The 17,319-nt window shown below is 29.3% G+C and overlaps 1 protein-coding gene across 1 annotated transcript in view; it reads right to left on the reverse strand.

The window, feature by feature from the left end:
• Nucleotides 1–2,187: 2,187 nt before the first annotated feature.
• The window catches only part of LOC127281648 (elongation factor-like GTPase 1), a 215,576-nt gene continuing 200,444 nt past the window's right edge, over nucleotides 2,188–17,319 (reverse strand). The window contains exons 4-5 of the mRNA XM_051305464.1: nucleotides 14,914–15,101; nucleotides 2,188–2,615 (exon numbers count right to left, since the gene is read on the reverse strand). Of these exons, the coding sequence (XP_051161421.1) occupies nucleotides 2,427–2,615; nucleotides 14,914–15,101 (377 nt within the window). The 3' untranslated portion in view covers nucleotides 2,188–2,426. The remainder of the gene's footprint in view (nucleotides 2,616–14,913; nucleotides 15,102–17,319) is intronic.

Raw genomic sequence — 17,319 nt, forward strand, 5'->3', positions numbered from 1 at the left:
AAGTCTCAACCCTGGTGTCCAACAAAAATTGTGTCACACTTCGAACGTTGTTTCTAAACGTTTTACATTTCAGATCTTCTACTTTATTATTATGTTCATCTTCGCTATCTTCCGAACGCTGTTGTACTTAGCGCGAAACGATATTATAACAGTTTGTGAAAAGAATTAATTTTTTTTTTATTTTTAAAATTTTAATTAAAAAATTAATTATCGAAAGTGATTATAGTAGTGAAACAAGATAATTGAATATGTCATCTCAGTTACATAAAGAAATTGTTTCGACGTGCAAACAAAATACCTGAGAAAAAGGTAAGAAAATTTCTTTACTAAAAATATTTGTCAAACTTAACCTTCAATTTCTACAGGAGTTTCTGATTTTCTTTAAACTAAATACTATATTTTTGTGTTTATAAATTATTAAGTAAATTATTATTATTATTATTATTTTGTGTCGTTTATTATTATTATTATTATTATTATTATTATTATTATATTATATAAAATTTATCGATTTTATAAGAAGTAGAAAACAGTAGTTTTGATGATTTTAAAAAACTTTTATTTTTACATTGTGTACAAAACAGAGATCAATATCCTATATAAAACCATTTTTTTCATCAGTAGTTAAAATTAAATATCGTTTTGTTTAAATTAAAGAAATACATTAAAAATTTAATAGCACACACATTTTTTTCAGAAACGAATAAAATATAATAATGACTATTAAAAAAAAAACATTATAAAATACAGAATAAGTTATATCCTTCGTTGAATAAAATAACTTTTTGCGTTTTTCTTTTCAATTATCAATTATGATTTCTGTTACACAGGAAAAATTTAACTATTACATACTATTTTGGTAAATTGGAACTGTACAGAATTATGTTTTTTGTTTTAATCACGCAATTATTTTTCTTTTCTAATAAAATTCTAATAAATTCTAATAAAAAAATTATTTTAAGTGAAATTGTGAATATTTTTTTTTTGATACTTTGCATTATAAAAAATTTCTATTGAATAAAAATTAAAAATTTCTGATATTAGGAAAAAATATTACAGTAACATAAACTACAAATTTTATTGTTTTTTTATCTCAGAAATTTTTAATTTTTTTTCAATTCTAATTTTTAATAGTCCAAAATGGCGAAAATAAAATTGTTTACACTTTTACTAGAATAGTTTTTAATTATGATTTGATTTTCGACTTGAAAAAAAGAAAATACAGAGTTGGACTAAGTTTTGTTTGTCCCATTTCTTTTTTTTAAGAAATTTAAGCCATTAATTAATTACATATTTTTAACAATATGAATATTTAACATAAAATGAAATATACACTGAAAAAAAAATTTATTTGATTCAAATACTCGATTACTTGCGACTATTATCAAATAAATATTTATTTGAACCAAATAATTTTTATTTGAATTAAATAAATTGTATTTGAATCAAATAATTTTATTTTCAGTGTAATATAGTTTCACGTAGAAATTAATGACGAATATTAATTATATATTTTTAATTAATTTAATTATTCTTTTCATTAATTTCTATTTTCGCAATAAAATCTTTTAATTATTCAGAAAGAATAGGACAAACAGTCAAAACAAAAGTTAGTTCAACTACATATTTTCGTATTTTCAAATAAAAATAAAATAAATAATGCTTAATTCAACAGGTTTTCATAGTAAAAATAAGAGACATTTTTTTAAATCAAATTTTAGGTTGTTACCGAAATTGTTTCCTATTGTCAAAAAAAAAAATTGTAATTTTGATTAAAATTGAAGTTGAACTAATTTTATCTCCGATTAATTATCTGATTCTTTCTTACAATAGGTATTAAAACAAAAAAATTTAATTTATTAATGTGCCTGATGTTCTGAACGTTCAGATGAATGAAATCATTTTTTTTTTGGTTTAAAAATTATTTTAAAAATTACTAAAGAAATGAAAAATAAAAATAATAATTTATTTTTGTATACAAAATGAAATATTTTATATAATAAAATTTTTAAAAAAGCAGTAAACAAATTTTTCGTTCATTTTAAACGTTTAGAACTTTAGGCACATATTTATTATACTATTATAATGGCAAATTTAAGAAAAATTTCCAGAAAAATCTGTATTAAATTCAATAAACTTTATATTAAATTTAATTTATACATTAAAATTACATAAAATTTAATATAAAACTAAATGTAAAATGTAATATTAAATTTTAATACTGGATTATGTGCATAGCTTAAAAAAATATTAAATTTAATACAGATTTTTCTACAAAAAATTTTATTTCTTTTTATTTTTCTAATGTACAATATATAACCAATTTATCTGTAATTTTTTTTCATCAAGTTTTCTGCAAGCTTATTATACACGTGATAGAGAACAAATTCATTAGATTTATACCTCTGTTAATTATTTATGCCATTTCATTTATTTTTCTTAAGAGTGCGTTGTTTCTCAGCGTGCATGACGAGTTGAGAATCAACTGGAAGTCCCTTTCGACGACGAACTGCGTCAATGTATTTTTTTGCTCGATTTCCACAATCAGATTTTTCGCCGAAATGCTTGTATTCCTCCTCTGTCGATGGAACCCAGAATGGATCTTGTTCAATAATCTGGAACCAAAAAGCAATGAAATCCAATTTAAAAAAAAATCGAAAATAAAATTTTTTAGTTTAATTAACTAATTTAATTTCTAAAAAGTACTTTTAAACTTATATATGGGTCAAATTTTCTAATGTGATCCAATAGGTTGGTTTCCATTGTCCCTGCTTGCCAAAATCCCTACTCGCCATTAATTTGTCGTAATTCTAGTCAACTACTGCACCCTGCTCTAGTAAAAATTTAGTAACTTTATAGTAACTTTTTATTTTAACAATAAAGTTACTAAATTTTTAGTATAGAGCAGGGTGCAGTAGTTGACTAGAATTACGACAAATTGTACAATATTGTACGCATGGTAAACTATTAAATATTACAGTAATTAAATTTAAAAAAAAAGAAAACTTATTGATTAGTAATTAAAGTTAATAATTAATTTTTTCCAGATTATCCTGACATGGTGCATTTCAATTTTGAAAGGAGATAAATTAAGTTATCGCAGTGAAGAAAGAAAAAAGGTTGTTTAATATTAATGATGAATAACAATGAGCTTAACTGCTTAATAATAATCTACATTCGGCTACTACTTTTCTAGTAACAAAACAAAATTATTATTTGTCATAATTCTCGTCAACTACCGCACCCTGCTCTTGTGAAAATTTAGTAACTTTATAGTAACTTTTCCCCCTTAATCTCTCGGAAGATTAAATTTATCCACATGGTGAAAACGGCCTCATAGGATGAGGACAATTTTGACCTATATGTTTCTAAAAGGTTTTTTTCCTGCTCTTTCGAAAAGTGCCAACCTTTTTTTTTTTTTAAATTTAAAATTACCCCCTTTTTAATCATTACTTTGAAACTAGTGGAGGTAATTTAGCATTTATTTTGTTTAAATAAAGTGTTAAGTTTATATTTTACTTGTTGTTGTAACTCTAGGGAGTAAAATGTCTCTTTTTAATTCTACAGCGAGTAAAAATAGCGCTTTGTAAAAAGAAAAAGAAAGAAAAGAATAATATTGTTTAGCTTTTAAAGTATGGAGATTTTTGGACGACGTCAAAGAAGAATATAATTGCAGGTCGCTCTTTTATTTTCATGGAAGGAATGCGAAGGAGGTTCTCATTAAACGGCAACTCTTTAAAACGCAAATGTACGACCACGCGCAGTCGTTCCAAAAGTGTTTTCACTCACGCTACTTGAGAATAAAAGAGACCGGCTCCTTGGTGGACAAAACTTGTTCAACCTGACGTCTTGCGTAAGCCGGTAGCACTCCGAATTAGGCCCCTTCTCCGATCTTCAAGACTCTCTTTTCGTCTTTCCCCCCCTTCTTTCTTCATCGCAGCCCTGTCACCGTGCCTCTTTGGGTCCTTTTTATCTTTTTGTATAAGGTGGTACCTGGCCTCTCTCTTTCTCTCAATTTCTATCTCTGTCCCTCGCTTCTCTCTCTTTCTCTCTCTGTACCCTTCTCTCCTCGTTACCACTCTCTCGTCTCCCTTCTCTCCTGGCCTTCTTCCTGCAGGTTTTTTACCTTCACCCCTCTCTCCCTAACCCCCTCGCCGTCCTCACGTATTGAAATTTATAAGATGCGGACACCTGGCTCTGGGGAATCCAACTGTAAAGAAATAGGCACCCGAGTAGCGATGCTGTGATCCTCAATGTTTGGACCAAATTTTTTAAACGTCGTCCCACGGCGCGAGCAGATGGTAGCCAAGAGTTTTTGTTTCAGTCAGATTTGTTTTCGTAGTGCTTAGGGGCCGAGGCACTCTTATGGTATATAAATGTTGTTGGGATATGTATATATATATATACATATATACGAAAACCACGATGAACCAAGCACACATCAAGTGATGCGTAGCGTTGCGGAGAGATCACCAGAGAGCAACCTGTTATGTTTGCCTTCTCAATGCGCTCCAGTTATTCAAAAAAAAGTAGGAGGGCCTCCACGTCCTTTAATTTTACTCTGACGATTTTCAGGATTGCTGTCGCTCTTCGTCTCCTTCTTCTTCTCCTTTCCTTTTTTTCATCTTCCTCCATCAAATTCAGCTTCCTGCTCTTCCAAGAGCTCACTTTTTCTCTATATATTTATAATCATTATTAGCCACAAGATCATTCTACCGTACCATTTTCAGAAACTCATCGCACTATCCACTTATTATGTCAAAAGGAAAAGGCAAAAAAAAAAGAAAAGAAAAAAAAAAATTACTTTTAATCACTTCTCAGGATTTGAGTAATCAATCTTAGAATGAAAAGACCCCAGTATAGGAGAATGTGTGACTAATTTATTTTTTTGTATTATTGGTTTATCAAATTAATTTTTCATTAATATCGTTTTTTTAATTTATATTTTCATTTTTAAATAAATAAATTTTATTTTTTACAAAACTCTTTTGCGAAAAGTACGTATTTTTTTTGGAAATATTTCGGGGTTCTGGTGGTATCCATTCACAGAAAATTAAAAGGCATTAAAATAAGCTGCAACGCTTATTATTTTAATCCAATTTTGCTTATTTTAATCCATTTTGGTATTAAAATAAGCAAAAATGGATTAAAATAATAAGCGTTGCAGCTTATTTTAATGCCTTTTAATTTTCTGTGTTGTCCCCACTCTCCATTTGTCATAATTCACGTCAACTAACGCACCCTGCTCTAGTGAAAATTTAGTAACTTTTACTTTTAACAATAAACTCACTAAATTTTCTCAAGACCAGGGTGCGGTAGTTGACAAGAATTATGACTAATGGCGAGTGGGGATAATGGTAACAACCAACCTTTGTACGACGAAGTAAGAATAAGGTGACTTCACATTAAAGCTAAAATTGTCCCCATTTGCTATAACAGCATTCTGGAAAATTCGAATAAGCAGAGGTGGGATAGGAATATTTTGACACCATTTCTATTTTATTCTACAAGTCAAAAGGTCATTAAAGGCAAGATTTGATTCAGCTCCTCCAGTTCCACAAATCCAAAACAGCCCCTCTCATTCACTGTGCTAAATGAAAAGAATTTATTAATCAAACGGTTCTCAAGTGCTGCTGATGGAATAACGTTTGCCTATTAGTTATCTTATAAAAAGGTTAATTTAAAAAAAATTATTAAAAACCCAAAAAATTTTTTTAAATGTTTTAAAAAAAAGGAAAAACGAAAAATTACTTTTTAAAGTAAAAAAAAAACTAAAGTAATGTGGGCTTTATATGTTAAATGTGATGACAGTGTCAACCCTGTAAAACACATATACATATACATCTTATTTCAAGTTTGAAATTAATCTAATAATTTTTTTACAAAATCATTCGCAATTTTGAATTTTTGAAAACTAACACCGGATTCGTAATCAGCGACGCCAAAAATCCCTAACAAATTTGCGAAGAATCTGAGTAAATTTTGAAAATTCGTCTGCCATATTGGATCTGCCATTTTGAATTTTTGAAAACTCATCGGATTGGTAATCCACGACCCCAAAAACTCCTGAGTAGCAATTTTCAAGTGAATTTAATTAATTTTATAAAAGTTAGTCGCCATATTGGATCCGCCATTTTGAATTTTCAAAAACGCCACTCGGCATCAAAAAGAATTTGTTTTTATTGAAGTAATAAGCCTATGCCCGATTTTTTATATTCAAACTATTTTTTTTATAATAGTATTTTACAAGTTGAGAAAAATATATTACTATAATATTCAAATTTTTATAAAAGAAATTCTAAACTGTAGAAAAACTTGCATAAATTTAATACGGATTTAATAAAGTTTAGTAATGAATCAAATAACGTTCACCAAATTTTAATATAAACTTATTTTTTAAATTTTACGACTTTTTTTAAAATATTAATATTTATTATATAAAAAATTATTTTTCAACATATTTTTCATGACTTCTGAAATAATTTTTTTTTTATTTTTAATTTTCTTGCCATGTATATATATCATACATATATATATAATTTAATGTAAAAAAATATGGCGTAACAATTTTTAGTTATATTAAAGTCAAACTCTTGGATTATAATATTTTCTTTGGAATTTGAGGTTAACGAAGATAATTAAGTCGGATTAGTTCGTAGAAAGGCAAATTTGCTGAGCTAATTGAATTTAACTCAAAGTTATAAAGCGGTTCACTTTCGGAAATCCGGAGTCATGCATAGCACACGCGTTTAAAGGGGGACGATGAATAAATTATTATTATTATTATTATTATTATCATTATAATTATTATAAATATTATTATTATTAATTTTTATTTTGAAATAAATTCTTTAAGATAAAAATGCTCCCACAAGTCATAATCGAAATTATTATTATTTTTTTTTTTTTATATCGACGATGATTAAATATTGAGAATATTCAAATGATATTAGACTTCCAGGAAATATAAATAATATACTGGCGAAATTAAATTACGGTAGCAGCAAAAAAAAGGATCTAATGAATAAAATCAACGGAAATACCAAAAAATTTAGTACTATTAAAGAAAACCAAACAACCTTTTTATTTAAATTTAATAGCTCTTTCCCAGAATTTCTATTTCCTCTGTATCTATTTAATTTCCATTTCTGAGTATAAATGATTCAAATAAAAATACTAATCACTTCCTCTTCAATTTCTATATGTACCTTTGAAAAGCAGCTCATATTTTTTCTTTCCAAATATGATTCAATATTTATTCATAAACATTTGTTTATATCGGTTTTTCTATTGTATAGTATATATCAATATTCTTTTCTTTAATTTTCATTTCTTATTTATATATTAGTTATGTATTTTATTATTTATTATCTATTATCTAGAAATAATTTCATTATTAGTCTATTCCATTAGTTTTGTTATAACATTTGCATAAAATTAGACTCAATAAAAGTGAAATCTAATTCTAAAATTTCCCAATAATTCTTTAAAATTCATATATTGAAATTCCGGAGATATTATACTATATATATATAGAGAGAGATTCATTCCTTTAGAGATAAAAACTTCCGTTGTTTTGTTTGTTTCCACTGGCGAAAGAAGTTGAATCGGTGTCCTGTACCGTTTGTACGAGGTATAAAATCTCAAGTTTTTCTCGCGAGAGTATATACGTGATAATCTTTCGACGAAGCAGTTGTGGCTTCACGTATTTCGCTGTAAGCTTAACTATACGCATCTCACGACCATTAGAAACGAGTGAGAAGAAAGACCGTTACTCTATTTCAAATCAACCCAATATATTGTGTGTATAACATAAAAATAAATATTGTTGCCAACTTAATATAAGTTTAGTTTAATTAGCTTAGTTTATGGACGATTCTTCAAAAAGATGAAATTTTCAATGTCTTTTGTGTTATATCGCATCTATGAATTATTTGTAGTAGACAAAAATGTCATTAAAAAATTTCTCTACTATGATACATCTTATAAAAATCTAATTTAGTTAAAAAAGGCATTTCGTTATATCCTAATGTTTTTGCTGCCACGAAAATCGAATCTGGTGTTCATTTTACCCCATCACGTCAGGATTTTGATATAACCTCAAAATATCTTCACCAGGACCAGAAAAAATGAAAACTTATTTGACCCTGGGATACATAATACGTTTTTTATAGGTTTTTTGGGGGTCACTGAAACCAAATCCGGTGTCTATATAATTCCATCAAGTTAGGATTTTGACATAACCTCAAAAAACCTTAAAAAGGTACAGAGAAAATGGAAAATAATTCAATCCTGGCATTCAGACCAAGTTTATTATACATACGTTTTTGGGATCGCTGAAATTTTACATCGCTCTAAATTTTACTCAATATCAGCATATTGACATAACATCAGAAAATCTTAAAAAAAACGTTCTTCTTTATAGCTTTTGTGTTCCTGTGAAGGTTTTTGAGGTTATGTCAAAATCCTGACTTGATGCAACGGATTCAGTTTCAGCGACCCCAAAAAAGTTTAATAAACATATATTTTGAATTCCACGGTTGAATTATTTTTCTATTTTTTGTGTTCCTTTTAAGGTTTTTTGAGGTTATGTCTGGGGTTATACCCCAGGATTGAATTATTTTTTATTTTTGGTGTTCCCCTTTTAAGTTTTTTTTAGGGTTATGTCAAAATATTCCTTTCCCACCTCTATATACTTATTCGAATTTTCCATAATGCTGTTATAGCGAATGGAAACAATTTTGGCTTTATAATGTGAAGTCACCTTATTCTTACTTCGTAGTACAAAGGTTGGTTTCCATTGTCCCCACTTGCCATTAATTCTCGTCAACTACCGCACCCTGATCTAGTGTAACTTTAGTGACTCTATTGTTAAAATTAAAAGTACCTATAAAGTCAAAATTGTTAAAATTATTAAAATTATAAATCTTCGAAACCTTATATATAATGAATCTTGAACTTTACGTCTGACTTAACTTCAAACTTTAATTAAAAATTTGCTGATTCAGAGTCAGTCAGAGGTAAACTTTTATGCCCAATCTAACCTCAAATTATTCGTCATGATGAAAAAAACGATTTTTTTCAAAATTTACATCCTCAAATTATAAACATATCCAAAAACTTAAGAGAGCAATAACACCTGGCTGGTAAACGATTGATACGGAAAAGTAAAGAAAACAAAAAAAAAAAAAAAAACTTGAATCAAGATCGACTTCAAGTTTGTATAGTTGAAAGTGTGGAAACGTCCGGTTAAAGATGGAAACGCCACTTGTTTTGTGTCATTGAAGATGTTACGGAGCTCAGCTCTAGGTTGTATCGTGACTGATACTGCTGGATAAGGCAAGATATCCAAGAGAGCGAGAAAAAGGGGAAGAAGAAGGGGGTAAGGGGTGGGGCAAAGAGATGCAAGAAACACACAAGGATAAGAGAGGTAAGGGACGATCTTTGGAGGCACCTCGGGCGCTGGAAGCAGCGACACGGGTTAATTTGATGATAAAAAAAAAGAAAACAGTTGGTGGAGATCTGGTGGAAGATCTCCAGGAAGAGCGCACGCTTCAGCAAAACCCACGCTTAACTGTGCGGGGCCCGTTGATGGCCCGTGCAACGCGACCAGTGAATGACCAGTTCTCTCTCTCTCTCTCTTTTATAAGAAGGCTTTTTTTCCCCTATTGGATCGTCGCGTCTTCTCGCTCGGCTTCTTCATTCATTAACTCATTCTTGTTTACAGGAAGTTCCTCCTCGTCTCTACTCCACTGTCAGTGCCACTTCATCGAGGTCCTTTTCTTTTTACATCTTTTTCCTACCCCCACTTCGCGCTTTCCTCTCTTTCTCTATATATCGACTTTTTTCCTCCTTCTCTCTCTCTCTCTCTCTCTCTCTCTCTCTCTCTCTCTCTCTCTCTCTCTCTCTCTCTCTCTCTCTCTCTCTCTCTCTCTCTCTCTCTCTCTCTCTCTCTCTCTCTCTCTCTCTCTCTCTCTCTCTCTCTCTCTCTCTCTCTCTCTCTCTCTCTCTCTCTCTCTCTCTCTCTCTCTCTCTCTCTCTCTCTCTCTCTCTCTCTCTCTCTCTCTCTCTCCTCTCTCTCTCTCTCTCTCTCTCTCTCTCTCTCTCTCTCTCTCTCTCTCTCTCTCTCTCTCTCTCTCTCTCTCTCTCTCTCTCTCTCTCTCTCTCTCTCTCTCTCTCTCTCTCTCTCTCTCTCTCTCTCTCTCTCTCTCTCTCTCTCTCTCTCTCTCTCTCTCTCTCTCCATATACCGCGATCTGTCTTCTTTCGTCCTACTTTTATTCCCTTATTCTCCTTTCCAATGATGACGCTATAAAAACAAAAACAAAAAAAAACGACAGATAAGATTGAATGAAGACTCTCCATCAGTACTAGCTCCTGTTATCTTGATCAATTTGACGCGCAGTTTCATCCGCTCCACGAGACATTTAAGAAAATTTTTTTTTCTTAATTTCTCGTGTTATTTGTTTTTTATTTTTATTAATCAATTATTATATACAATAATTATCTTGATGTTAATACTTTGGAATTGAAAATAACCTACAAAATTTATTGGTTAAATCAAATACGTATAGCTAAGAAAAATATGTGACGTGCTCTGCAGAAAGGGACTTAAGGAGGAAAAAATTATAGGTTATGTTAATGATAGTTCGGAGTGAAAATGACATAACCTATAATTTTTTTTGGTCTTTTTCTTTAGAATGTGTTACATATAGTACTGTCAAATCTGTATGACGAAAGGTTGCCATTGTCCTCACTCACTATTTGTCATAATTATCTTTATCTACCGCACCCTGCTCTAGTAAAAATTTAGGTTGGTTTCAATTGTCCCCACTCGCCATTTGTCATAATTCTCGTCAACTACCACACCCTGCTCTAGTAAAATTTTAGTGACTTTCTTGTTAAAATTAAAAGTTACTATAAAGTTACTAAATTTTTGCTGCTAGAGCAGGGTGCGGTAGTTGATGAGAATTATGACAAATGGCGAGTGGGAACTTTAGGGAGTGGGGACAATAGAAACCAACTTTTATATTTCACTATAGAGATTGTGTCACATTTTGCAGGTTCCTCTGTAAAAAAAATTCCAAAATTAATTAACGTAAGTAATTTACGTAAAAAACTCGGAAGTATTTTACAAGCAGTAAACTACATATTTTATATTCCTGAACATGGCTCGTGCATTCAGACGATAGGAATTGTGAATGTACCTTAAACCATGTAAAAATATTAAATTTACATTCCGAACCCTGTTGAACTTGACGCGCGGCAAATATAATTGTTTGAAAATACAAAAATTACGCCTTTAAATATTTCTTTTATTATATTTAAATAAAAAATTAATTTTCGAGTCATTACGAGTAAAAAAATATTTGCTAAACTTATATTTTTTTTGCAAATTAATAATTCTAGATTTTAAACTTAAACTAGTTTCCTTTACACAAAAGTCCAAAAATACATTTAAAAAAACATAATATTTCAAATGAATAATAATTTTGAAATTGTTATTCGACTCGTCTATTTTTATTATTATAATATAGTACGTCTATATTGAAATTTGAAATAGATTATAAGTAGACACAAACTTGAGAAATGAATACCTGTAACGAAAAGTTGGAAGAATGGCAGTCAGTTCTCGTGAAATTAATGAATGACTACGGGGCTTAAGAGGGCGGGCAGAAAAGCAACCGTACAATTTTGAGGGTGAAAACAAGAATTAAATAGTGAACTTCGAGACTACCTGCTGCGCAGTATACCTGACTTCACTCGAAACATCTATAGTTTCAAATAACCTGTTGTATTTTTAATTAACGCATCCTTCAACATATATATATATATATATACAGAAAAAAATTTTGTAAAAAAAATTTACCACTTTAAAGGTATATATATAATAATAGGAAGTGCATTCCTTAAAATTTGCGACAATTTTGTTTTCATTAAGATATTTCTTATAATCTAAACAACAAAATATCTTAATTATTAAGTGACAAGATAAAATTATTTTATTCATTTAATTATTTGCTAATTTTATGCAAATAGTAAATTTTAATTGTAAATTATGGTATTATAGTATTATTATACACTGAGAAAAAAGGTTTGAGCTGACAACCAAATATTTCATTCAATATATGTGCAACTAAAATTTTTTGGTTGACACAACTAAACTTTAGTTGACAACAACCAAAGTTTGTTTCAGACGACTAAATAAGAAAATGAAAAAGAATTTGGTAGTCTCAACCAAACTTTGGTTGATGTCAACTAAAGTTTAGTTGTGTCAACCAAAAAATTTTAGTTGCACATATATTAAATGAAATATTTTGTTGTCAGCTCAAACCTTTTTTTCTCAGTGTATATATGTGATGTGCTTTGAAGTAATTCTAATAGAAGCAAAATATTTATAGGTTATGTTTATGATAGTTTGGAGTAAAAGTACATTAAAATACATTATTAAGTTGGTTTACATTGTCACCACCCTGTTCTAGTGAAAATTTTGTAACTTGATAGTAATTTTTAATTTAAAAAATAAAAACACTAAATTTTCACTAGAGCAGGGCGTGGTAGTTGACGCGAGAATTATGACAAATGTCGAGTGGGTACAATGGAAACCAGAAAGTAGATTAATCTTTTATTGCATATAAATTGCATGTAAATTGCATAACCTCAAAACTTAGACTAGTTCAGTAAACAAAAATGTTGATTTTCTGACTTTTGAACTAGTCTAAAGGCCTGAGCAGAATAGAAACGTAACCGCAATCGTAAACGGAAGAATGAGTTAAAGAAGGATAGTCATATATTGTTGTTCTTCTCTTACTAATTCTTCCGTTTCTTCTATTGTGCTTAGGCCTTAAGTCTTAAGGTTAAGTTCACGACAATAAATCAATTAACCACTGTTTTTTCTTCAAAAATAAAAATAAATTTAATTCTTACAATTTACATGAAATTTAAAAGATATTTACTTTTTATATATCTTTTAGAAAATGAATTTTAAATAATAAATGCCAAAAACTTAGAAATCTTAATTCTGACACCAAGAAGGAATAACAGAGTATAACAAAAATGGGTTTAAATATTACAATGTGAGTTATATTTGTCATTATTTATATGTTAGAAATCAGTATACCAATTTAGCTATATATAGTTTATAGACACTATAACCTTTGCCTGAGTAGATAACGCAGAAGTTTCTGTGAATTTTTCAAACAATTTTTTCCGCGTATTTAAATAAAAATGATAAAATTTCATTTTATTAAAATATCGTGTATAACCTCAAAACTTAGGCTTGTGCTAAGAAACATTTTTGTTTATTGAACGAGTCTAGTCTCTAGTAATCGCGCGCTACCAACAAAATTTTTTATATATTATACTAAGCCCTCCAAAAAAAAATAAATAAAAGAAATATTCATTCGAAAAAATTCAAGATGTCAAATTACAAGTCAAGAAAAGAGCACAAAAGATCAATCACAAAAATGTGTTCCCCCACTCTTCTCTACACTTTCGGAGGATGATGAATTGCCAATCCAATTGTATTTCGAAGGCATGTGCTTACTGAGTCAGCTTTTTGCCAAATTAAATCTGCCACGGGCTCTTGAGATTTGAAAAGATGTTGGTCGAAAAACTATTCCAGGAATGCGGAGGGAGTCCGGTCACGGGGTAATTGTGAGATGTTGGAAAACAGTATTGAACGAGTGCTGTGAAGTAAGGTGTTGCGTGAAGGATCTCTACCATCTATTGATGGTTCACGAGAGAGAGAGAGAGAGAGAGTGTATGTGTGTGCGTGTAGTAGGAGAAAGAATCTTATTGACGATTCCGTGAAGAGTATCATTCTGTAGCGTCAATATAAGATCCGAGGGTGCGGGTTGTTAAGATGAATGGTACAGGTCCATCTTTGGCGTTTTTGGGCATCTCAAGAGGCTCCAGAGGCTGCAACAGACCAGGAGCATTGTGTCCCTGTCACCGGTTGATTGTATGTATTGTCCACGAGGACAATGGCACTGCAGGAGCTTGAAACTTACACCCAACTGATGTAGTCTGAATCGTTACCCTCGACAGCTCTCTCTCTCTATATATATACATACATATATATATATATATACTCTCGAGTCGAAGAATACGACCCCGGCAGGGGTTCATTGCGTCGACTATGTTATCTCGCGCGCCACTCGAAAAACCAAAAAAAAAAAAAAATATTGAAGGCGGACCCCTATGGAGCTTCCAGAAAGTTGCCAACTCTTGATGGACTCTCTTTTTTCGGAACAGTTTCTCGTACCGCGAATTCACATAAAACAATGGGGAAAATATTCTATGTATTTGTGTGCGAAATTCTTTGTATGTGGATGATTCTCCAAGAAAGAGGGTTTATTTTTGTTTCTTTAGTTTATAAAACATTGGTAAAAAATTTTGGAGAATTTTCTTCAGTTCAATGAAATTTATTTAATTCCCTTAGCATATTTAGAAGCTAAAGAATTCTCAAAAAATCTTCACGTGAAGACGAAAAATAGAAAAATTATTCAACCCTGGGATTCAGACCATATTTACTAGAAATCTAGTATACTAGAAATCGTATCCTCGTATGTTTTTAGAGTATAAGCAATATTATTATGTTGCGATAAGTTGGAAATTAAAGATATAGAAAACAGACGAACAGTAAAAAAAGCTTTTTATAGGTTGAAAAGTGGAAGAACAACAATTTGATATTTCTCTTTTTCTCTCTCTCTCTCTCTCTCTCTCTGTATCTATCTCTATCTCTCTTTTTTTCTAAGCCTCGAAGATAATGCGCATTATCGCGCGTCAGTCATTTCCGGTGATTATTATATAGAGGTATGTATCTTCGTCGGATCTTCTTTTGAGTAATGGTTCCTATTGTACGTAATCTTTTAGAATTGTTAGAATTAGAAAGCTTAAAAGTTTGCTCTCACCTCCCAATGACTGAAGACAAGTTGAGGGCTCGCCAATCCGGAAGTCTGGGTCCTTAATTCCGTGGCAAGATCAAAGCTTTCCGGTACAGGTAACGTTGCAAGAACACGAAATTGGCCGCCAAATCCCAAAGCATTTTCAGCTGCTATCACTCGTCCTTGTCTTCTGCCAAAAACTGCATACAATTTACCTATACAAACAAGAAACATTTTTTATTTCATTTATTTATTGTTATTATTATTTATTTTTATTCTTTAAGTTGTATCATTATTGTAATTATTAATAAACAATTTTATTTTTTTTACAGATTGGATGGAGATTGAAAAATTGAATCAATCATCAATTTTTAAAGAAAGTGTAATATAATTGATCACGTATTATCAATTTATTTCTTAAGAAATCATTATTAAAGTAATTTGGTGTCGATAATTCTCACCACTAAACACTAAAAAAGAATTTGTTTGAAATAGACAAATTTTAGTTATATATATATAACATAACGTTTATCTAATTGAATTTTCATTTAAAAATAATTCTATAATTTAATCAAATTTTAATAAAGCAGAATTATTATATAACAAAATTTCGATTCAGCCGAATTTTTAAGTTCTATAATTCATCGAATGTTCATTTATCCTAATTTTTATTTGCACGAATTGTCAATTTATTAAATTTTTTTAAAATGTCCAATTTTTATTTGACAGAAAGATTTCGGTACGAATTTCAAAAATTAATCGTTTTGACAAATGCGAATCTAATGAGAGTGAAATAAAAATTTTGTAATTCTATCAAATTTATGTACGTTTCTGGTATTTAAGAAAAGTCAATTCGTAAAATTCTGCTAAATAAAAATACGATGAAATTTAAATTATTTAAAATAAAAATTCATTTAATTAGAAATTCTTTCAATAAAAAATTCAAAGAAATAGAAATTCGATCTATACTATTTTTATACAAATTATTAGATTTTTTATATGAAACTTGGTAACTAGTTAGGCGAAAAGAATAATAATAATACAAATTATGCAAAATTTAGCAAAGCACTTTAAATTGCAGTGGTATCAAAAATTTGATTACGAAAATCAAGAATAAGTAAATAAATTATAATATTGCTTTGTATTAAATTGAAAAATATTTTAACATGTTTTTTTTTCCTCCTTTGGAAAAAATCAAAATTTTACAATACGTTTCATTCAAGAATTTTTTTTAAACTAGTTAAAAAATTTTAATACAAATTAATTTTTATAATTAAAAGTTTTTACGGTTAAACATTAATTTTTCCCAAAAATGCATACAAAAATTAACATTTTATTTTTTGCACCATTTTGGATTTTGGTCACTTACGGCTTTTTCTCCATATAAATGTATACTTAGTGATTTTCTTGCTTTCTTTTTAATATTTTATTTGTATTTACGTGTAAATCTGTTGAAGAAAAAAACTAATCAACGGAAGTCATTTATATATCACGATCGGCAGATCCTAAAGCAGTTAGTAGGCTTCGTTTGATAGTTTATTCTGTTTGGAATTAATCGCCACGGGCTCATCCTCACTCGAGAGTTTGATCTTGATGTTAATGGCTATCTATATAGCTACATCGAAAAGATCCCTTCCCTGTGTCAGTAAATATATAATGGACACACGAGTGCGGTTCATAAATTTATATAGAGCGATCAAATTTTTGCAACCAGACAAAAAATTATTTTATTTTTTTTATTTTTCCAATGAATTTTATTTAGATGAAAAAAAAATTTTATTTCAAATAAATATCCAGAGAAAAATTTTTTTTTTACTTAATTCAAATATATGTAATTTCAAATTTACACGTTAAAATTATTAAAATACTCGAGAATAAATCATATATAAATTATGAACACATATCAAATTACTCACGAGTAAGTGTATTCTCGTTAAAACAAAGAAATAAGACTATTAATTTAAAATAGCAGTGTAACAAGATTCTAGATTTTCAATTTATTCACATGATTCAATCAGCATTATATATTGTCGAGCCGAAGATTAAAAAAAAAAAAATAATTCTTAGATCGAAATTCTCGGAAAAATAATTAATAACTGACTCAGTAAAATGAATAAAATTGCTTATTCTAATAAAATGACAGGAAGACATCGATGCAGTATTGCGCGGATATAAATTTAAAAATAATATATATATATATATATATATATATATATATATATATATATATATATATATATATATATATATATATGGGGCAAAATTTCTGGAGTGATCCAATAGTAAAAATATAAACATATTGGATTTTTTTGAAGAATCATAACTATTGTATAGTAAGGGTGTAAAAAATTATGACCTTCATGTTTTCGAAAGGTTTTTTCTGCTTTTTTGAAATTAAAATTTACCGTTTTTTTTGAAAACCAAAAATATTTT

The sequence above is a fragment of the Leptopilina boulardi genome, unplaced genomic scaffold, assembly GCF_019393585.1.
Source record: "Leptopilina boulardi isolate dan_hultmark-lab unplaced genomic scaffold, ZJU_Lbou_2.1 LbouV2_273, whole genome shotgun sequence".
NCBI classification, from domain to species: domain Eukaryota; kingdom Metazoa; phylum Arthropoda; class Insecta; order Hymenoptera; family Figitidae; genus Leptopilina; species Leptopilina boulardi.